At 37.2% G+C, this 24,986-nt stretch overlaps 1 protein-coding gene across 1 annotated transcript in view; it reads left to right on the forward strand.

Moving 5' to 3' along the window:
• The window catches only part of LOC145980152 (dipeptidase 1-like), a 169,161-nt gene extending 152,107 nt beyond the window's left edge, over window positions 1-17,054 (forward strand). The window contains exons 6-9 of the mRNA XM_083113195.1: window positions 8,301-8,389; window positions 9,429-9,497; window positions 11,911-12,056; window positions 16,953-17,054. Coding sequence (XP_082969321.1) covers window positions 8,301-8,389; window positions 9,429-9,497; window positions 11,911-12,056; window positions 16,953-17,054 — 406 coding nt within the window. The remainder of the gene's footprint in view (window positions 1-8,300; window positions 8,390-9,428; window positions 9,498-11,910; window positions 12,057-16,952) is intronic.
• Window positions 17,055-24,986: the final 7,932 nt, after the last annotated feature.

A 24,986-nucleotide genomic window follows, 5' to 3' on the forward strand; every position in this document is an offset into this window, starting at 1 on the left:
TTCATCGCTGCAGCAACACAGGCCTTCCATCTGTCCTTATCTTGAGCAAGATCTTACTCTTTTCCATCCCTACCGATTTCCTTTATGTCCATTTCAACATTGTCCCTCCATCTTCGTCTTGGCCTTCCTACAGGTCTCTTACCATCAGGTTTTCCAACAAGAATCCTGTGAACTCCTCTTTCCCCTTCCATTCGTGCCACATGGCCTGCCCACCTAAGCCGTCTTGATTTAATTATTCTAATAATGTCTGGAATCTAAATTATGTAACCTTCTCCACTCACCTGTCTCCTCATCCCTTTTAGGTCCAAATATTTTCCTAAGGATCTTATTTTCAAATACTCTCAATTTATGTTCCTCTTTCAATTATAATTACAATTATAATTTTTATAATTTTAAAATGTACGAGGGTATTTAAAAAAGTAAACGAACAGAATATTTTGAGATAATTCAAATAGAGATGCAAGTGATGTAATTTTTCTACATAATCACCCGTCTTTTCCAAACATTTTACCACGTTGCAATATATTCATTCTATCAGAAGAATTTATTTCGGTTGTGTCATCAGCCAGACATGCGTTTCTCTTTGGTCTCATGATTACTCCCAAATCTTCGTCACCTTAAAATGTTTTTCAGGGATCCAAACACATGATAATTAACTGAAGAAAGACAGGAATCCATGGAGGATTATATAAGATATGAAATTTCAGCCTCCGACTACTGTCAAGGGACTCCACCGGCTGCATGTGGCTGTGCGTTCTCATGAAGGAAGAGAACGCTTAAGTACCCACAGTCTACACAATTTACGATACTTCATAACCTTCTTGACAATAATACGTAAATGCGGATTTCATATTAACAATTTCCCAGCCAGATTATATAACGAAAGGAGCTTGTTTTCACGAAAAATGCATCCATGAGACCAACCTTCTCATAAGTGACGGCTTGATGAGAATTCTTCATCACGAATTGATATTGTCCATTTTTAAGCGCATCTAAGTCTCGCGTTAGTTTAAGTTTGCAACAGGTATTTGCATATGTAGATCCAAACGTGATCCGCTGAGACAGGTTCCATTCCGACACAACTGCACACTTACAAGAAAACAGTTATTTAATCTGTAATATACAGGCAAAATAATACATCCATTAGCAGGTATGGACTTGATCGGTTTCAATCACTGTGCAGAGGAACTTGGATCTGCAGATTCGCCAACTTGGATCTCTATTATGCTGAAGAATCGCTGAAGCTAAAGAGCGAGTCGAGCGAGACACAATACGTTGCAGAGCGTGTGGAATCCGCGATACCAGTGTTGCACATCCCACTATTTTAACCCTATTTTTATCGTGATTCATTGCTAATCGTTCTATCAGCGGCGAAAATGGCTGAATTCAGGACTCATGTTCAGTGCCCGGCTTTGCCCGAGTTTTAGTTTGAGCATCATCCGAATGAAAAAGCTCTTCAAAGTCAAACAAGTTATTTTAAATACATATTCCTCCTTACGGCAACAAGACCAAAATAAAACAGGGCGTGAGGTGATTTGCCGTCAATGTGCGCACGGACTGTGTCTCGGGCGTTGAATGGTTTGCGGTTGAGTTTAGGAGTAGGAAACGATTGTTTGTTGTTTGACGACAAAAGAATCTCCGCGGTATTAAAATATGGACGGGTTAAAGTTAGAGTGGTGTAAGTCACTTTTTTTTTTTAAAAAAAAAAAGAAAGACTTAGGCACAGAAACCAGATCTATATAAGTCAATCTGTTAACAGAAAACGTGAAGTAAGTCAGAGATTCATTCAACTGTCAATAGATGACGGTTTAAGGTCTATTGATAAAGGAAACAGCTGTTGTGTTGATCAACAAATTTCTGTGAGTCAGGCTTTTTTTCTTTTTAAGAAAGTGACTTACACCACTGTAACTTTAACCCCTCCATATATCACCGTGTAAAGAAATATGTTAATTATTTGGACGAGGCATGCGTCAACGCGGGGCTTACATTGAATCAAGCCTGAGAGCGTACAAAACCACCGCCAGGGCTGAAGCTACCTACGGGGGAGGGGGAGGCTTATTGTTTCACATATTGGCGGCAATGAAATCTTGTTGAAGCCGCATATTTACTGTTCCGTGCAAAGAAAGGGAAGGGTGATTATCACCAAGAAATGGACAGACTACCATTTGGCTCCTGGTTTAGTGAAGTGATACATATTATAAATTAAAACCAAACATAGTAATATTAGCAAACAATTCACTACATTGTATATCACCAATAACAAATCATGCTTTTTGGTAGTATAAACTTGAAGGGCGTGTATCTTATAGTAACGTATGTATTGCGAAGGAAGCAACCAAAATTTTCATAAAATTATATATTTCTAAACGAGAAACAATAACTCGTTATTAAATTCAAGAGGGGCCTGTCGTTTACTTTTACCTTTGTTTTTTTTTCTTTTCTGCGTGCTCGACATATACACACATACCCTTATGTTTCGAAGATATTTCGCGATTTATATTAAGTATGGACATATTTATTGCACAATCTATGCGCAGATATCCTTTAAAAATTGTATGGTCCAGGAGACAAAAATAAGCAAAAATGCATTCCGCTTGACATACATGTACGGGTTTTAATGTGTTAAGGGGTTTGCAATACTGCCGATTCTCTCATTGTCTGCGATACGAAGAGCTCGGTAGTTCAGGCAAGACTGTCACGGATGATTCTGAGCCTCCATTCTCGTGCGGATGAATACATAAAACCTGCTGCAAACTTAACCTCACGCGAGGCTTAGGTACTAGGCCGTACACTCTTCTCCCGCCAATGCAGACATTTCCATACTGTTGCAGCATTCTTCTATGAATTTGACAAGATTATCAAACCATCCAGCTGAAAAAGTCTAATGACTTCTCACTCGTCTTCTACTGTATAAATACCTAATGAATCCGCCATTTTGTATACGATGCCCTTCTGATTGAGCATCCCATGCCATCTATTGGGAGTTTCAGCACTTTCTCTAAGAAGACATCTTCCCTGCGTGTTTTTCAAATGTTTGGAGTGTTCGCTTCATGAAATTCTGCCAGTGTGCTGTTACTTTTTGAAACACCCTCCTACGTTGTAATAATATAAAGCATTGGTGAATAATTATAAACAATAAACAAGGGCGGGCTGAAAACTAATACCTGCTATTTTTTGTGACGGTGTAAAATCATTTTGGATTTTGAGCAACCATGCATTGCACTCTACAGACTTTCCCCCTTCTCCATTCCAAGTTTCAAACTTCTATCACCAGGGGTTGCTGAACTAGAGCGAGGAAAATGACAGAATGTAACCACACTGTGTCGGTGCACTTGAAACTGCGTGTTGTGACCGAGTTTCTAACTGCAGGCAATGTGTCCCCCAAGTAACATTTATTTATTTATTCAAAGTTTCAGATACAGCACTTTTAAGGCCATTTTACACTGAAAACTCTAACAAATAAAAAGAACAAGTCAAGATGATTTAAGGTAAAAACAAGAAAAGTTAAATATAAACATAAGGCATAAACAAGGAAACAAACAAAGATTTACATATTCATTTTTAGGCAAGATCGGAAAATGCTTTCAGTGGCAAAAATGTCTATGTTTGTGGGTTTGTGTCTATGTTTGTAGAACTGGGGCAGCCTGTGGAATAGAGCGCGCTGTAGAGTTGTGGAACAATTCAGTGTTTCGGGTGGATCGAGAGGGAACTCTGAAGTTGGATTCTGTAAGAAGAAAATCAGATCTTAATTTCTCATTGATGATTTTATAGAAAAATTTCATATCGGCCGTATCGCGTCGGGTCTGCAGTAACTGAATGTTCAAAGTAGTCAGGATGTCAGGTTTCTGAAGATGCCGCAAAGAAGGAATTATATGACGAACAATGGCGGTAAAGAAGTTGAGGACGGAATCCATGCTAGAAAGATTTGTATTGGAAGCCATGGCCCAGACTGGGGAACAGTATTCGAGAATCGGAGAAATGAATTACTTGAAAAACAGGCTAAGAGAAGTTGGAGTATCAATTTCAGTGAATCTGTAGAGGAGGCCTAAGAGGCGCATTGCACTTTTAGTTGTAGCTGCGATGTGTTCCTTAAAGTTCAGTTTTTCATCTATGATAACACCTAGATCTTTTTGGGTCGCAACTGTAGTAATATAATTGTTTTCAAGAACATAATGAGAATGTATTTTGTTCTTTTTTAAAGAGACTGTGAGGGAGGAACATTTCTGTGGGTTAAGTTGTAGATTCCACTGCTTGCACCATGTGATAAGTTCGGAAAGAGCATTCTGGAGAATCACAGCATCTTGCGTGGTTGAGATTTCTTTGAAAAGTTTACAGTCGTCAGCAAACATGAGTATCTTGACAGGAAGTGAGGAAAGTCTTTGAGGGAGATCGTCCATGTATAGGATGAACAAGAGAGGGCCTAAGACGGCTATTTATGGCAATGAATGTGAACTGTATGACGCCCAGAATGAAAACCCCTGCCGACGAACTCTCAACGTCTGTGACAAAGAACTTCCTGAAAAACTCGGTCACAACACGCAGTTTCAGGTGCACCGACATAGTATGGTTACATGCTGCCATTTTCCTCGCTCTAGTTCAGCAACCCCTGGTGATAGAAGTTTGAAACTTGGAATGGAGAATGGGAAAGTCTGTAGACTGCAATGCATGGTTGCTCAAAATCCGAAATGTCTTTACACCGTCACAAAAAATAGCAGGCATTACTTTTCAGCACGCTCTCGTGCTTGTACAGTCAACGTCAATATAAATGGAACAACTAGATCCTGAAATACTGGCTTCTCTGTAATGAGTTACATGCAAGGAAGTACGTATTTTAGGATCTGTGCCGGTCACTGTACACTAGGGTTATGACAAAAAAATATTTTTTTAGCCTGTAGTAGAAATCAATGAACTTTTTAATACGGAATCAGAAAATGACAATTATTTCATTCAATTCATAAAAAATGTTCTGCACCAATCACAATGAAAATTCTCAAATTTAAGTACATTCAGCACAGTCAAAATGTATTAGTTGAAATAAGCTTCAGATTCAAATATTTATCTGTTTTGCATTTCTGGTACAGTTCTTCCATTAATTTCACCCCTCGTTCGGCACAAATATTCGTCTGTGGTATATCTACAACGGATCTTTGGGTATGCTCCAGTTTTTTAAGGAAACATATTGCTCTACATAACTCATACAGAAATCTAAAATCATCTCGCCAACCTGGATTTTGAACAGTTATCATTTCACTTTCTGGCTTGTAGGACTGCTGCAAGACATCGTATTGTTTTATCACTTCGTCCACGAATTCATAGTTGAGAGTTGGTTTGGTAGAAGAAATCGGATTAAAGAAGTCTAACACATGCTTTACGATTCTATCAAGAATATGGTGCTGGCAGCCAATGTACTGTGGCTGATGAAATCCTCTTGTGATCATTTCACTTTTTAATTTTTGAACAATTCCATTCACTCGTTTAGTATTTACTGCTGTTGTGTCACATACGATCATTTTGAAGTTCTTCCATGCATCAAATCAATTCAGCAAACTTTGCAGTGCATTAAAAATATCCTGTGATGATCTGCTTTCACATTTTACTATACCTAATTTCAATTCTCTAAGTGAACTCTTCAAGATTACCACTTGATACTCGTGATTTGCAATTCGCTTACAGTCGAAATGAAGGCAGAAATGTTTCTCTTCTTGCAAAATAGATTTCATTTTACGCTTCGCATCTTCGCCACTTCTTATAACAGCTCATCAATCACCTGACTGTGATGGTGTTGGAACACTGATTCCATCTTCGGCTAGACTGGAGCACACTACAGCAGCTTTATTAATTGAAAGAGATTGTTTTGTCACCAACTTAGTTGCATGTGATGTTGAAAAATGCACGACTCGTTTTATTTTGTCATTTTCATTTTCATTTTCTTCTGATACATATTCTTTGTCAGAAAAATTTCATCATTCTGCTGATGATGCGTCATTTACATCAGTGGCAAAGACAGCGTTTGGTTCAGATTGTGAAGCCGATTTTCGCACTCCCTTAGAGGGATGGATGGACGATTGTGGAGCAACTGTGCTTGTTACATAGCTAATTTTACCTTGTGATTTAACTTGTAACTTGTATAGTTATTTATCTTCTTGGCACAGCCAATGTCAGTCTGTTTTCCTTATGTCAAATATATTTTCTATTTCAACTTGAAGTGAATCCTTTTTCCTCTTTCTATTCTCATCGTTCTCTTCAATCAATTTAACTACTTTTGACATAATTGCTTGTTTTGACAAAATTGGAAACCTAAATTTTTCCCAGAGATCAGTAAACTCACCAGTTACCATAGCCATTCTTTCTTTCTTATCTTTCGCTGTTTCCAGAAGTGTGTGATAGCGACCAATAATGTCTTTCTTTCCCGGAAGTCAAGTAAAAGAACTAAGTGTTTCAATTATAGGTACATCTCGTCTTTTTGTTGCATCAATAGCTACATTCTGTGTCCACGATTCCGCATTTATCTTAATCGCTTCACTTGATTTATAATATGCCATTATAATGCTAATATTGAACTGCCAAACTTAAAAATAGAGAAAATATACACAATTAGTCACTTAATAAATAATCATTTAATAATTACTACATTAATTTACTAATTATTACATTAATAATGCCCTTTTCAAATGTTGTTTGTGGTATTTTTCAAAAGAGCCCCAAAAATAGTTGTTATTGATAATGTAGGGTTATAAAAATATTAAATTTATTGTGAAGCTCTTTCCGAAGAATCCTTGCTGTTTGAACCCACAACAGTCACACACACTGTATAATTAGCATAATCTGTAACTACATATAGAGAGAAATACACGTATCATTTTAAATAATGTTTTACTAAAAATATAAACACATTTTATTAGTCATTTTATCGTGAGCGATGTACATACAATTCTTGTGACACACACTGAAACTGAAACGGGTTGGTGCGGGAAGTTTTTTTTAGAGCCACCTGTAATAATTATTTTTTAGTAATCAGGTCACAAAAACTCATCATTTGCGACCACAGGAGATACAAAATTTTGCAAAAAATTTGTTAGTCATAACCCTTGTACACATGTTGGCAAATAGATGGAAAGGTTCTTTCCCGGTTGAGAATGTATTTAGAAAAGCACAGTCTAGAAAGGAATATCCGGAGGATTGATATTCTCTGCATTTTTGAGTTCATTCTTAACACTAGATACGTGTACGAATCAGAACGTTTTAAATATTTATTTATTTATTTTTATTTATTTATTTATTTATTTACTTCTTCTTTTGGATGGCGAAGTTAAGGCACAAGCCATTTCTTACACTTAACCATCTCTACTTCACATTTTACAAATTTAGTTGAAATATCTAACAGTTTACGAAACATAAAAGATCAAAATACCAAAGAAAATAAAAAACACAAAAAAAGAAAAAAAACACAAAAAGAAAGAAGAAAAACACAAAAAAGGAAAAAACAAAAAGAAAAAAACACAAAAAAGAAGAGAAACACAAAAAGACAAAACACAAAAATACACATATATGCTGTAAGAAACGTAAAAAATTCACGTACAGCATGAACACACACATAACAAAAATACTTAAAATACAGAAAAGTCGGTCTGTGTTTGGCCTGCAAATTTAGATCAATAGAGGTTTCATTTTATTTTCTTTCCTTGTTTTCAGTACTGATAAGTTGCCTCCAGAAGATGCTTTCTTAATTTTGATTTGAAATTGCCGAGAGAAGAAGAGTTTCTTATGCCATTGGGGAGGTCGTTCCACGCTCTGGTGGCAGTGACCGTGAAGGAATTTCCGTAAAACGCTGTCTTGTGGGAGGGGATGGTGAGCAGGGAGTTGTTTCGTGAACGGGTAGCAAAGGTGTGTGCTGCGCTTAGGGGTTGAAATCGTGAAAATAGATAGGGGGGTTCTCTTGAATGCACTATTTTGTAGAGCGCTGTAAGAGCGTGGAAGCGACGGCGTGTTGAAAGATCGAACCAGCCTAGGTCTTTGAAAGCCGGGGTAAGGTGGTCAAAATGTTTGATGTTATAAATAAAACGTACACATGCATTTTGTATTCCCTGTAGACGTCTTGCTAGTTCACCGTTGAGGTCAACATACGTCAAGTCGCAGTAGTCTATTTGCGACAAAACTAGCGATTCCACAAGTGTTTTCTTTACCTCTTGTGGTAAGATGTTTTTTAGGCGGTACAGTGAGTGTAATGCTGCGTAAGATTTTTTGCATATGGCCTTCACATGGTCACTCCAGGTGAGGTTTTCGTCCACAACAATTCCCAGGTCTTTGACCGAAAGTGATAGTGATATGGGTTTTCCGTCTACAAGAATGTCCGGGATGGAGGACTTCGCTGTTGTGGATATGAGGTGCCGTGAGCCAATTAAAATACATTCAGTTTTCTCAGCATTTACTCGCAGACCATTTGCCTGAGACCATTCATAATATCATCGTTTAGAGCTTTGATGGCCATATCCATGTTTGTTTTAGGGAACGATAAGTAACATTGGACGTCATCAGCGTACAGATGGTAATTTGTTGATTGAAATGTTTTCGATATATCATTTATGTACATGGAGAACAGTAACAGAGGCAAAACGCTTCCTTGGGGTACACAGCAATTTATCGGCAGCCATGACGACTTATTTTCAGAAACTAATGTGCATTGCTGTCTGGCTGCTAAGAATGATCGAGTCCAGTCAACAGCGGGTTGGGAGAAGTTGAAATACGATGAAAATTTTGCCAGCAGGATATCGTGGTCGACGGTTTGGAAGGCTTTGCTGTAATCGAGGAGAACCAGCATTGTCAGATATCTCTTATCCATCGCTGACTTTACTTCATCCACCACTTTAATGAGTGCTGTGCTGGTGCTGTGTTGTGGGCAAAACCGGACTGGAAGGGGTTTAACATATTTTTCGATTTTACATAATTAAAAATTTGCTCGTGCACGATGTGTTCAAATACTTTTGACAAAGTGGGGAGAATACTGATCGGTCGACAATCTTGAGCGCTTACTGGGTTGGTGATTTTAGCCAGGGGGCGTATGTGAGCGAGTAATTTGAAGGAAATATTATACTAAGTAGGTGAAGTAATCTAGTAGGTATGGACTATATAGTCACCGGCAATAAAAGTGGGACGCCTAGATTTTGAAATACACGCTTCCCTACAAGGAGCTATGTGTGTTGACTAACTCTACTAAGTGTATTTTAAGAGCAAAGTTTCACAGGCAACCATCGCCGCAGAGTTAGTCGACACACATAACGCCTTGCAGAGAAGCGAGTATATCAGGATTTAGGTGTCCCATTTTTATTGCCGGTGACTGTACAAACAATCTCAAAACACGATTTTTCCCTGTCTAAGTACAAAAATCAATCAAGAACTCAAGATATTCATTATATTTTATTTTATTTCAGACCATAAAAATTACATAAGGTCCGTCGCGGGTGTCAATCAAGTAGGCCTAGGTGCAGGTTACGATGGAATAAATTTGAAAGTTTTCTAATACGTAAGTGGATATGTGTGTGTGAAAGGATATGGTTATCTGGCAGTTTTGTAGTAATGGATACTTGTAGTCGAAAGACAAGAAAAATATATTTTAAATTTATTTGTAATTCGAATCGAAATGTTTAAACACCTCAACTCCTGAAAATCAAAAAAATGCTTTTCTTTGTTTATAACATTGTTTGTATATTTTTCTCTTGCATTTTTCATTAGTTATATTGCATGTTTATCATACGTGATTTGAATCATACTATTCTTTCATACACGTATACATAATGCCGTTCAAATCATAATGTACTTTATTAGATACATCCAGAGCGTGTGTGTGTTCGTTAGTTCATTGTATCTGCCATTTATGCATTCAGGCACATTGTTAGATGTTCGTTACTTGCTACTTACTATATAAAAGTAGCAATTATTATTTACTTATAGACGTGTTATTCTGATGAAACTACAAATTTCGTAATATGTTTAAAGATAAATCTATTGTAAAATGCCCTGAAGGCATCTATAGGATGTGGAGGTAGGGTTCACACATTTACAATCTCGACTATTTGTGGAGGTGATGTAATCAGCATCACTCTCCGGAAGCTTTATCACTCAGGTTTCCCGTTTGAGTGCAGCGCAGCTGGGAAAATTCCCGGATGCTTAATAATAGTTATCATAAAAATACTATTCCTTGCATTCTAAAATGAATGCTTTACCTTCAGTTTTAATGGCAGTATAATTAACGATATTATCTTCTTAGGACAACAAATGTTGCTATAACTTAAAAAAGGTACTAAACTTTATGTCAGCATATATATTTCGTACCTTGGAATTGTAATATAAATATGTAGCAATATACTGGGTGAGTCTTATAAAAGAGGCCCCGTGGAAAATGTGCTCCTTCCATGTAGGCAACCCTGGTACACCGAAGAGAAGAGCGGGGTAGAGAACAGTCCAGGATATCGGTGCCAAGCAGCTTCGACAACATGACACAGAGGGGGGATTGAAAAGAAAGTGTCCAGTAGTGGCCTTGAGGCAGTTGAGTTAAGCGGCGAGGAAAGTTGTGAGTGTGGTTCGGTGGGTCAGCATGGTGTTAACGGTGCAGCAGAGTATCTTTGTTGTCGAGACGTATGCAAACCTCGGTACTTTGAAACAGTGTGCATATTTGTTTACGACGGAGTTCGCGGTGAATGGTGTTCCAGCGAAGGCCCCAACCAAATCAGTAATGCAAAAACTAATTGCAAAATGGCGGGAAACCGGATCCGTGCTGAATAGGCCAAAAGTGTGTCCAAAGACTGTCCGCACTGAGGCAATGGTGGCGACGCAGCGCAGCTAATGATACGGCTAATGATCATCTCGGCGTTTGGCACAACAGTTGCAGGTGTCCCAGTCAACCGCTATGCGGATCCTGAAGCAGGACTTGAACTTGCACGCATTCAAAGTTACCGTGATGCATCAGGTGCGGGATGTGGAAAAGGCATCTCGCGTGCAGTTTTGTGAGTGGTTTCTGTCCAATATTGCTCCGGAGGTGCTGCAGGATGGTTACATGTTCATTTCCGATGAAGCATGGTTCCATCTGGCAGGCTACATAAACTCCCAGAACACACTGGTCAGGTGACAATCCACACGTGTTCATGGAGGTTCCACTACACGCCCAGAAACGCGGTGTCTGGTGTGCCGTGTCGTAACGCCGCTTCATGCCCGTGTTCTTCCATGAGACTGTGAACTTGGCTCGCTACACCAGTAACATATTCAACGTGTTTGTTGAACAACTGACTGAGGATGAGCGAAGGAACGCTTAATTTCCGCAGGAAGGAGCCACGGCGCATACAGCATATGCAACGATCACGCGCATTGAGTCAGTGTTCCCGCCTGATCGCGTCATCAGCCGTGGCACGAACCAACCTTGGCCACCTCGTTCTCCAGATTTATCAACCTGCGATTTCTTCTTGTGGGAAGCTCTAAAGGGACAGGTGTATAGCAACAACCCTCACACACTCGAAGAACTCCATCCCGCAGGATGTCCTCGCCCGTGCTTTTCAGAACATCTGGTATCGTCTGCACACGTGCATCGAGGTCAACGGAGGACATTTCCAGCACCTCCTGTAGGTAAGTTGTTGTCACACTGTACTGTATTTACAGAAGAGATGTTTCATTCATTTACATTTATATCAAGTTGTCTAAACTGCTTGGCACCGATATCCTTGACTGTTCTCTACCCCGCTCTTCTCTTCGGTGTACCAGGGTTGTCTACATGCAAGGAGCACATTTTCCAAGGACCTCTTTTAACAGACTCACCCAGTATTTAAATTCGTTACAAAAAATATTTGTGTAATTACTAAAAAGGATGAATTGTATGTGTAACGGTAATGATACTAAAATATCGTCTGACTAGCTTCAAATCCTTTTCCAGAACCCCTGATGGCTTAGAGGACGTGTCGCATTATCCAATTCTTCTTGCAGAGCTTGCCAGGGATAAGCGGTGGACAACAGAAAATATCAAGAAGCTGGTTGGTGGGAACCTGTTCAGGGTTTTTAAAGAGGTTGAAAAGGTAAATAGAATTTAATACAATTGTATTAATTAACCTCATACTTAAATTGGACATGATTTGTATGATGGACAATGCTTTGTTGTCTTTTCTTTTCACACCAGCATAGAATATTAAGATTGCTATGTATATCCAACTTGTTTCATTTGATTTCTTATTTAGCATCTCCTTTCAATTACTTTTGGCTAATTACGACCATGAGCATGATTTATGATGTAACGAAATTAATGATGGCTTGGAATCGAACACGAAACTCCTGGTGTCGTAGTTTACTGTGCTAACCACTTCTCGGAAGAGGGTGGGATAGCAGAAATGATTAATATTATACTTTGACGAACATGATTTATATTTAAATTAGTGGACGTAATTTTAAAATGCTCATTTTAAAAAAATATTCTAAGTGTACATTGAACCATTCTTTGTCAACAATACAAAATTTACCGAGTTACAAGAATGTGCTGCATGTATCTTTGACTTCAATGTGGAGCCTCTCAACCCACTCAACGATAACATGTGATTAAAATGTGAAGCTACATTTTGCTGTCCAGTTATCTTCTGGTTTTCCTTCTGGGAAATATGAAAATGTCCCGCTTTGTTGTTTCAAAAATATGCTCAACTTAATCTGGTTTCATCCTTGCAACCTAGAAACTAAAGCCCAGAGTACACAATGAAATTATCGTCCAGCCGTAGGTCCAGAAAATGTCAAGAATGTAATTTTTAATAAGGCAGTAACGCTGTTTCAGGTGTGCTAAACAGACCGCTGGAACAAAAAAATAACTTCAATGGATGTTTTTAAAAGAGTTGAAATCAGTTTAACACGTCAGATCTTATTCTGATAGTTTTTAATCGGAATGCAGCAAAGATTAAAACTGTACATAAAATAATATTATTAGTCCTGTTGTCTTACACATACTTGTGTGTGAGAGAAAGTGTGGGTGGATATGTATGTAGGTTTCCATATAAAACGTATTATGTGTGCTATTACTGTGAAATGTGGGAATAAAATGCTATTGTGAAATCAGTATTTCAATAATTCAAAGCTTATTTCGATTTTCTGATAGTATATATACAATGCAATTCAATGAAGAAGGCGAATTATTGACGCATTTTAATGCTTGTTACTTCCGCATATAATTACATCGTATTTGAGAAACATAGCTGTATGAATAAAAAATATACCTAAGAGAACAATGCGAGACAGAAATGAAAACTATGAATATTCACAGATATTTGTTAATATTGTAACGATTGATAAATTTTTGGTAATTTACTTTTATTTAAATTACTTTTCGATAGCCCTCGTATAAATTCTTTTGGAGTTTTAATCTTTTGAATGTACATTTTATCTTTGTTAAAAATTGTAACGCAGTTTCTGCTGAGCGAAAAAGAACGCGAAGCAAGTTGAAGCTTGCATTATTTTTCTTTCTTAACAACAATGGGTTATTTTTCGTTCGGCGCTGCGCGGGTTTGTAAATAAGTTTAGCTTGCATTGTGTTTTTCGATATGCCTTTTTGGAAGGGGTAATTGTTGGATGCTAAAAATAACTTTTCAGTTTGTCCAAATCTTTTGTTGGGGAATAGAATTGCGCAATCCCGCAAGTATAAATACCAGCAGTCTCGCTGGCAAAATAATCAGTATAGCAGTAGATTCCGGAATCGTTAGGTGATTAAATCACTTGTCGAGGTCAAGGGCTGGGAGAATACGGGCGTTGTGTGGGGAGTGGCTGGTCAGCTCTCCCTTCCACAATGTCCGAGGTTCTCCGTAAGCCACCTTTCAGGATTTGTGCTGGTCAGCATGATCCTTAAAGGGGATTTAGCGAGCATATAAATAATTTGATTCATACATATTTAATCTTAATAATTTAAAATTTTGATTCATAAATTCTATCGAAGTTGGCACTGGTCAGTGTGACTCCGATATAAATTCAAGATATACATCCTTCTCGTCGAGTTAATTTTTATTCTAAATCATTCTGAATTCTCCTGGTCAGGAGGTTCATTTAAATAAATTTGATTCTTAGTTTCATTAATCCGAGAGCATACCTCTGGTCAGAGGGTGTCTTTTAAATCTGATAGCTTATATAGTTTCACGTCCGTTTTTAAAGTCTGAGTATCCGGAACGTTTATTGGTTTCTCTTATTTAGGTTTTATATTAGATATAATTTTGAAACAGTTATAATAGGTGACCGGTCGAGTATATGTTTTTTATAGAAATTCGTTTAATGTAAAAGTCTATTGTTTTGCTTTTGCAATGTGAGTAGCCAAAAAGGGTAGACAGTGTCCCCTGTTATGTTAAGGAATTCCACGTGGACATTTGTAATTTGTGGCCGAGATATTGCTTTGATATTGGGTAGAGAAAGGCTCCCCTTATATTTTGTTATGAATGTTATTGGAGGTTGGCCCTGAAGAGGGTAGTATACCTCATGAGTTCTAGAGAACATAATGCAGATGTGAAAATATGACAGAAGCACGAATAGATATTTACGGAAAGATGTTATGTAAATTTTCCTTTGGTTGTGGTTAATAGAAATTTTGTCGATCATTACTGAATAATTTGTCACCTGTTTATTGAAACCAGGTTAAGCTGGGTTAGTTCTATGATGGGATATGGACAATATATATATATATAAGAGAGAGCTCTCTGGATTGTATGTTTACTCGAAAGCAAGTTTCAGTCTGTTACGGAAGTCATTTTGAACAAAAATTTAATTTTGGCATTGTAGTTTTCTCTTGATCAGAAGATTGTATATTTTTCTTTCAACCTAACTATGCTTTGTAAATAAATTTATAATCGTTAATTGGTATTTCCTTATAGCAAATTTGTCTCATAAGTATAAATTAACTGGCATCCTTTGGGTTTGGTGAGGTGTCCCGCCATCACTGGTCAGTGAGTAGGAGGCTTTATCAATCCAAAGGACGTCAGATTCGATCGTGCTGATTTCGCTCGCGACTCGCATGCGTATCCTCACTGGTCAGTGGGATGCGGGTGCGATCACGAGGGAAGTTCAAGCACGAGGATGGTTACCTTATTTTGGAATTTTAAATAAGTAAGCATAAACTTAATTTTAATTATATTATTATTCAAAAGCAGACCCTTACCCGAACTTTGGGATGCGGGGTCTCATGCCCCGCAGGAACTGAGCGTAGTCGTGGCATTTATATATTTATAACAGAAAGATATTTGGTAGGCAGCGACGCCCGGTCTTTGTCTGTCGAGGGGACCAAGCCGGTGTGTCGTGTGTCTTGGCAACGGGCTGACGGCATTGTTTGTTGCAATATTCATGAATGTTTTGCAGCATCAGATTCAAATTTGATGCTGAAAGTTAACACGTACCAATGATATATGTAATCTTTGTGGATATTCTGAAGATCTAGTTGTAATGGTATAAATTCAATTGACTTATTGTAGGTTGTAACTTAAAATATATCAAAATGTGAAGAAATCAATCTTTGAGCTCTCGCTGCATCTAAATTTTGCTCAAATCAAACATATATGGAGGTAAGAAAATAATTACAATTTGAATCGTAAAAGTAACAGAATTTACATATATATTTATTTTTATTTCAAGAAAGCTACCTTTCTATTTCTACTAATTTTACGTCACTTCCCTACCTCTGGTGTTAAATCGCGACTATGAAGATAAATAATGAACTGGAGAAATGTACGAAAGGACAAACGCAATTATACATCCATGCCTTAAGCAGGTTACGAAACTATGACCTCTGGCTGCGTAGAGTGATAATGGCCACTCCTTCATGGAAACTGGAATTTATGTTTATATTAGGGTTGCTACATTTCATAATTGAAAATCTTGGACATCGGTTACCGGAAACCTTTCGCGGAGGAGGAATATCCTTGATACGACAAGTAGTATGTCACCATAATTATTATGGAAGGTCTCATTATCACTCACTATGATTATACAATGGAAGAGAATGTTAACTTAAATTCACCACTGCAAAGATGTGTACTGCTAATATGTACACTGGAAAAATGTGCACTGCAAGGATGTGTACTGCTAAGATGTATACACTGCAAGGATGTATACTGCAAAGAAGTACACTGCAAAAATGTATACTACAAAAATATACACTTCAAATATGTACACCGCAAGGATGTATTGATTGTATGATTGATTTGTTGTTTTCAGTCTACTTTATGCAAAGTGCCTCCACCGGGAATAAGGTTCATTTAGTAAGTATTCGGACAGAATATCCAGACAAAAAACTGAATTTGATGTACCACAACATTTTATACAATGAAAAAATGACTCACAATTTCCAAATTCTAAAAATTATAGTTTTACGTGAGGTCACACAACATAAACTTTATAAGTAAAATTTCCTTCCAAATTTCAACAGCTATTCTTGAACGACGTGTGTAAACGTTAATATAAAAATGCCAGTATCTATTAATTTCAGTAGAGTAACTGTATGAAATGTACAAAAATAATGCATGATAGTTATGCTGGTTATTTATTCATCTGCTAAATCTATTAGCAAATTTTTCCCATTTATACGTATAGTAATAATAAATTTGAAATATAATTTGTTTGTTTTTTATTAGTTCATAATAGTTATTATTTTATACTAACAATTACAACCGTTGTCGTAATATTATTCTTTCTACCAATCGTATTTGAAAATTCTGTCTACGGCCTTGGTCCTGAACGAACGAATCACTGACTGTTTGTGAGAGACTGAATAGTCCCACAACAGTTGCGTCCATTTGAATAAAATTTGTCATGTTTTCTTTTATATACCCTCTTATATGAAAGTGATTCTAGACCTCTTGATGGCGTAGTGATAAGACTGTCGTCTTCGATATAAAATAAGCTTTGATTGTGCTTGAAATGTGGGTATGTGTCAGTAACTAAGCACGTTCAAATGTCGTTTTCAGGTTCGGGATGAATGGGCCAAAGCGGAAGTAACGCCTGTGGAGGAGTGGATATCAATGGAAGACCTCGAAGGAAAAACCTACTGCAAATATCCTGGATTGTGATTAAGAATAATTCAGTTATCCTGGTTCCGTAATGTCTTAAAAAATGTTAACAGCGCGTATAGAATGAGCTTAGAAAAAAACGTTACTGTATTTTGAATTTAATATGATATACTTAATTATTGCAAAATTCGTAACACATATAATAAATTAAAATATCAGTTATGTGTGCACACACACACCTACAGCATAATAAAGGAATAAGAAATTATGTCGCACAATGTATAAGTTAATTCTGGTGAGGTTTTCAAATATTCTAGGCATACGTTATTCCCATCTGCAGGGAATATCGTCCTCATAATAATTTCAAAATGTACTGTAGTGTATTGTATACTAACATAACAATTGAATCTGAAGTCATCTGTTATGTCCACAACAACAATGTATATTGTATATACCCATTTTACAATAAATTATAATCATCTTGAATGCGTAAGTGATTTTTCAAATACCCAAAACAATAATAAAATAAAGCATTATCTTACATCGTACGGGGCATGTACGAGGTATGTACCGAAAGTAATGCAAAAATGTGCATTACCTTGTATATGGTGTTGTGACCACAGTCCAGCTGTGCAGGAAAATTTTCCCACTGCATGGTTGGTTCTCAATACTTGATTCCACTCTTCTACATTAATTTGTTCATATTGATTTCGTGAATGGTCTCATATCGGTAAAAATTATGCAACTTTTTGTGGATGTCAGACAGCCCGCACCCATGGGCAGAGCGAAGCAGTCGCTTTCCCTCCCTTCACGCAATACCGTTCCCTCTCACCTGCTCATTGGTGGAGCCGTCTGGCGTCACTACTTGCCCAGAGACTTGTTTTCGTTCGCTTGCTCCAGAGATGGTTGGGACAGGGGGTAGTGGCTCGAAGATCTGTCTCGCAGTGAAACAACTCCGTGGTTCGTCAGAATGTCAGCCAGACCGAGAGAGGATGTTGACAAAACAACCATGGATAAATATCGACGTTAAAACCACAAACCTGTAACTAAAGACCGTGCACAAACTACGCAGGGTTAATAAAAGTATGTCTAAGAGTGAATTAGTCAATACAACCTTGAGCTCTCTGATCTTGGATCAATAAAGAAAATCAAGACGTTTACTTTCAATAGGAACTAGAGATGTCTAAGAACGCTGTCGCCAATACATTATGCACTCTCTAAAAAAATAGTTCTACATAAGAATAATACTAACGTACATTATACATAGTTTCTGATAAATATAAAACGTTTAATATATTAAAAGAAATAATTCGAGTTCCTATTTATTTGAAAAGTCCTCCTCCGTGGCCGTGCAGTCTAAGGCGCTGTGCTTTGGGCTCCGGCATGGGTTCAGTCTCAGTGTTTTCGGCCTGTGTATATATAGTACCGGTGGCAACCATCGTGAGAAAATTTGGAAGCTACGAGTGAGTAGCGTATCCCGGTCATAAACATTTCCTATAATGGCTGGGAGTTCGACTTGCTGACCCCACGTCACTCCATAACCGATTGAAGGTCTCCACACCTCTAGTCGGGAGATAGGCCAAGGCCCTTCAAGGGCTGTCGAGACACTGGTTATTTATTTATTTATTTATTTATTTGACAAATATGAACATGTATTTCTTTCTGATATTCCCAGTTATATTTCACATTACTATGCACTTATTTTAATGCAAATAACTGGTTTATAAAATAATGTTATACTTTTACAGTTATTTCATTTTAGCTTTCGTTGTAATAATTATAGGGGAACGGCGGGCAGTATGACCCTCATAAGGAAAATATCACATAAAATCTATAAACAACTAAGAAAATCATACAAAATTGTGCAATACAATTTTTTGAATCATTGGTTTTACATACATACTGAAAAAATAATGATTTTTATGTGTGAAATAAAAGATTAGTGACAATTTCAGTTTATATCTGCATTGATGAAAAACTTCTCAGTGTCGGGTGGTATGGCCAACAATTTGAAAAGAGGAATTAAGTGAAACGAAACATATTTTCAAGCACTAAATTATTTATTTTAACCACTTCATAGTTTAAATAGTTTGTAATACAGTGTTTTAACTTTTAATTATTATTTATTAAAGCCTACTGCCCGCATTATACTAGCGGACTCAGGTTTTCTATTGGCTATTTTAGGATGCCTCTTCATGAACGCTAAATAAATATCTTTACCTGCCGTTTTCTTTTCTTTATTGAATTGATGTGGCAGCTTCAAACTTTCTGCTAATTCAAAGGAGAGTTTTAACCGAGCACCCAAGTTTTTCATATGCGTGACCAGCTTGTTCTTGTACATTTCGTTGAAAGTTGGTTTAAAACCACCCGGTTGAGGTTTCATTTCTATCTGTGGTTTAGTTTTAACAGTATGAAGTTTTCTGCGTAAAGTAGTTCTTGGTACATTATGCCGTTCTGTCGATGTCAGGACTAACAGTTTGTCCTCTAATTTCATGTCATTGGCAGACCATTCTCCATAGCCTTCACCTGTAGGCTTCTTCTTAAACTTTGGCATCTGACCCTGAAATAAAATCATGTCATTATTTGGCCCATACCGCCCGACTTCAGTATGGGCCATACCCCCCGACCAAGATCGTTAAGTAAGAACATGGCTCCTAACCAAACGAACAAACGTTACTGTTTCAAACTCATAGAACATATTCTAGACATAGTAGGCTACACAGTAATAATAGTGTAGTATATTGCATTTCTATCTTACCTATTTCAACACAAAAAGCCCTAAAAGTTATTCAAGACAGCACGCCCAGAGCTAGAAAACCAATGAAATGAAATATCTCCTTACAGATTCCACTGACAACAGCCTACTCTTTGCACATGGCGGACAGACACTGGCGTCACGTAAGTAGTACTGTACGGTGTTGCTACCTTGCGTCAAATACTGAAACAAAACTCAATGGGCCGTACTGCCCGCCGGGTCATACTGCCCGCCGTTCCCCTATCTCTAGAGTCATCTATTGGCTACAAACTAGATACAACCTCATATTTGGGTTTCCAAAAATATCACCGGTAAATGAGTTTCAAATTCAATTCAATAAATAGCGGTGAATGATACTCCCTCTCGAAATATGAAATATTTAAATGCAACCCTATAAAAAGCTACGAAAATAACATCGACGATTTTTCAAATTTGTAAAAATATTAATTTTGTCCTTGCACAAATGAATGTGTTTGATGTATAAAGATGCAGGCTCCATAGGTTAGCACAGAGCGCTACGACAGTCAGGGTTCCAGGTTCGAATTCCAGTCTGGGCATGGGTGTTCTTTCATCAATGTGTTTTCCTTCATCAATTTCATCATATCATCGCTCAGCCTCATCGTCGCGATCAGGCACACTTTATAGAAAAGGAACGCAAAATAACCTAATTAAATCAGCCTCACAGCATTGCTAATCTTCTATTTGTTCCACACATTCGGATTTACTCCCGCCCCCTTACAAATTATCCTGGTACAGACCTCATAGCAGGTAAAAAAGAATGTAAGTATGAATTTACATTCTTCTTTGTAGCTGATCAATGGTGATTCATTCATTCTTAAACACTGTGTTAATCTCAATAATACAAACGTTTCGGAGGCTATTTCTGCCTCCGTGTTGAGGGTAGTGTGTTAATCTACTAAATCATAGTTCAGTCCCTAGACACATCCAAAACTAAGAATGAATTCACATTGATCATTATTAACAGAAGGCAAGATTTAAGTAAATTCTAACAGTTAATAGAAAACATGTAAACATTTTAATTATTTTGTAATCTATTTCCACACATGCCCCCCCCCCCAACCTATACACACATAAACACATTTTCGAATCTGGCCACTCCTGTGTACGGGCCTGTAATGGATAGTACTAATAAATGAAACATAGGTTGTAAGTGGGAGACCAAAATCAAAGCTGAAGTATTGGACTACATGGTATGATCGTTTCGTTTTGAAATCATAACCGTCAAACTTTGTTCTTTAAGACCACTCATTAAAGTATACCATATGCTACAATGCACATACTCTCTTGCTATCTTTTCTTCATCCTCTATTAATGTGATTTGAGATTTACTCTTGAGAGCTCATTATAGTGATATACTTCTGTTCTTATTTTCTGTGACAGCGGAACATAATGTTGATCAGTTTAAGCCTCAGGAACATGTAAAGATGTGGCTACAAGACTGTCATGCTGCAAGTAACGCTAACTCTAGGTGAAAAACTTTCTTGTCACTCTAGTTACAAGTGTGGTGGCGTATGAAAATAGGCACATAAAAAGTTTTCGAGTAGCAGGTAGAAACGGCTACAGAAGAAGATGTTATTGTATTGCTGAATTAATTGATGTGGTTTTCAAATTACTTTCTTCGGGTACTGTCTCATGTTTAGTGCTATTAGCACTATTATTAATGTTTTTTTTAACAGTAGGCTATAGAAACTGACATTCCACATACGTAATGTGTACATGCAAACAAAAAAAAAACATCAATATTCTGTTCTGTAGCTTATAATACTGTCACCCTTGCGTTTAAATGCAGTCATTAAAATACAGGTTTCAATTTTTCCAATTATGGGCATGTCACCAGTATTGTAACATTCATGGTATTTTTAGTAAACATTAAATAATTTCACTCATACATTTAATCGAAACGTAATACTAAGTTAATGGAAATATGGTATCCACATAACGTTTAATTAAACTTAGCGTATATATATGCCAATCTCGTTACTCTCTCCTCTGTCCATAATTTGTGAAAAAATCATCAAAGACACGCTATATAAATGTGTTTCTCCCTACCTAAGCTCAAATCAACATGGTTTTCTTTCTGGTAGTTCCTGTCTTACGAACCTGTCCGTTTTTCTCTCACATGCTATGAAATGTATTTCAAACAATTCGCAACTGGACGTTATATATTTTGATCTAGCCAAAGCTTTCGATACTGTCAGTCATCGTCTTTTGATTCACAAATTATGCAATAGATTCAACATTCATGGTAACTTTCTTAACTTGCTCACACATTACCTTAGCGACCGCCAACAACGTGTAGTCCTTCCAGGAACTCTATCTAACTTTCTTCCCGTCCTTTCTGGAGTACCACAGGGCAGTGTTCTAGACTAAGATTTTCAGAGAAATCTCTACTTCCAACGATGCTCATCTTCCCCAGAATGACATAACAACGTTTTTTATGGTGCCTGAGATGAGAACTTAACATTAAATCCTGAAAAATGTATTACTCTCACCATCTCTCTCAACAAGAACCTGTTAAAGTCATCTTACTCCATCGCTGGCAATAACATCAAAGCAGTATCCTCTTATAAAGACCTAGGCATTGCTTTCGAAAAAAACTCACATTTGAAGAACATATTACAGGCACGACAAAAAAGGCTATGCGTCTCTTAGGTTTACTGTATCGTTGCAGCTCTCACATTGTACTTCAAATCATTCATTTCCCCAATAATAGAACACTGCTCTCCCGTCTGGTCCATGGCATGTCCCATTCAGCACTCCAGAATCGATTCTGTTCTTAACTTTTTCCTTGCTATAGTTCGTTACAGGGTTCGGTCATTACGCAATTTTTCAACACCACATCGTCTGTCCTTTCTAAACTTACAGACTCGCTATCAGCGCCGTTTACTGAATGATTTTAGGTATCTTTACAAAATTGTCAATCGCAAAATCCGTTGCAACGCGCTCCTCCAGGAATTCCACTTTCGAGTGCCTATGCGCACAACACGCAACACAAATCTATATTACACAAGAAAGCCTAGACTGAAAATTCAAAAAAGGTCGCTCTTCCACAGACTTCCCACTCAATATAACGACCTCCCATCAAGTGCTGATGTATTTTCCACAGAGTACGCCTTTCGGTGAACCATCAGAACATATGTTGCTAAATAATATTTAATTGTGCTATCTTGAATTATTTATATTAATATTTTGTCTTATTTTGTTATTTTTATTTTTGTTATTTTTTGTTCTTTTCATTGTTACTGATTTCAGTGTAAAGTTGTGTCACGTTACACTGGATTCATTTAAAATTTAAGAGTGAAGAATATATTGCTGCAAGAAGACCATTCCTTGCTTTCGTGTGACATAAAAGCCGTTGTTAATTACATCGAGGGCGAGATTTCCAGCTGCGGGGGTTACAAATGCATGGGTGGAAAAAGTACCTACTGATATGGGTAGCCTATATTTCGCACGTCACATTCGCAATTTGAACATAGGTCTCCGTATGTGTACAGCGTCGTCATATGCCTCGGTAGCGTTACAAAGGGGAGGGGATTCACGTAATGCGTACATAAATTAGAATATGGTAAGGAATTTGAAAGTTGCAACACATGTCAAAATTAATTATAATTTAACTATATTAAATAACATAACATAAACATATGGAGCGGAAGCTAGGATGAAACCGACTTAAGCAATATAGTAATAATATTATTTTAATAATAATAAAAATCATACATTTTCTTCATTAAGGGGGCGGGATTTACCCTACTGCTGCTCTGTCGCTTAACGACATACTAGAGCAATAATTAATCCAACTTTGTTATTTCAATTATCACTGCATCATTATTATCAGCTTCACACTTACCTAAGGACGATTCTGCCTCATGGCTAAAATTTTTCAAATTTCGTCGAGTCTACTGTTGTTTTTTTCAAAGGGATAAACGAAGCTGATTTCTTTATTATAGTGTTGCCCTCTCAAAAAACCACCTCTTGAGTTTGAAATTATCACGTTCCTGCATCCCCATTATAATAATGAATGTAAATTACTCTGACTGAAATCACATTATATGTGTGAAAAATGAACATTTAAGGTTGACATTCATTTTCCATGAGGTAAGCTCCTTGCACCCCCATCTCTTCCGGACGTCCATGCCCTATATAATTTCACCAAGAAATTTAGTGTATAGTGGTCTTATCGTCGTTTTTGAACATTAAAGACTCTTAAAGAAAATGAAGTATTTCCAAGCCTATGAAAGTTCCAAGCAACCACAGGGCAGGGACATTTCCTACGTAAATGAACTATAAAACACCTAAAATTACACTAAGAGGATTTTCGGTGGGTCTGGGCACACACTATACGCCCCTGTTTCGTACTCATCAATACAGTAAAACAGTAGGTGGATTGAGGTTTTTTTCTTTCCCGACTGAACTTTCATCAAGGTATGTGCCCAGAGGCAGCAACTTCATGTAAATATTTTAAGGGAGAAGGGCAGGATTGACAACAATATTTTTTTTATATATTTATCCCACACCCCTTATACACCTTCATAGCGTGGTGGTAAGCACAGGGGAGCACTTTACTTTTTAATTTTTTTTACGTATAATGCATGTACTTCTTGAGGAATTTTGGGGGTGTAGAAATTTATCCCTCTCCCCGTAATCTCTGTTTTGCCCTCCCTAAGCAGAGGGTCTGCCCACACCTATGCTTTCATTAATGCGCGTTGGGCAATTGGGCATTCGTGCTTAAATAGTTATAGAAAATCAAGGCTTTTACTCTCATTAGTAACTTCATATGCTTAAGAGCGCTGTCGGCAATACAACCTCATGCACTCTCTACAAAAATAATTATCTTTAAATCTATTCAAATAATTATTGAACATACTTCCTGTTAACAGAAATCCGTGGAATATTATAAGATTTATTAGAGTTCCTACATATTTAGAGATAAAAATATGAACATTTTATTTTGACAACACAAGTTATGTTTCACAATACTGTGGACATATTTTAATGCAAATTAATACTTACAGTAGGTTGATATAGCTTTAAAATCATACCCTATCATTTTTCCTTGTAATAAATATGACTGAAGTGCCATCTAGTGGCAAATGAAATACATAGTACAACCTCAGTATTTAATTTGTATAATTGCTTTATTCGACATTGCTTTTCTACTTCTCGTTCATCATGATGGGCAGATGATTTGAACGCAAAAGTGTCAAGTATTATTTACG

Source organism: Lepisma saccharinum, chromosome 27 (assembly GCF_977018435.1).
Source record: "Lepisma saccharinum chromosome 27, izLepSacc3.1, whole genome shotgun sequence".
In the NCBI taxonomy this organism is placed as follows: domain Eukaryota; kingdom Metazoa; phylum Arthropoda; class Insecta; order Zygentoma; family Lepismatidae; genus Lepisma; species Lepisma saccharinum.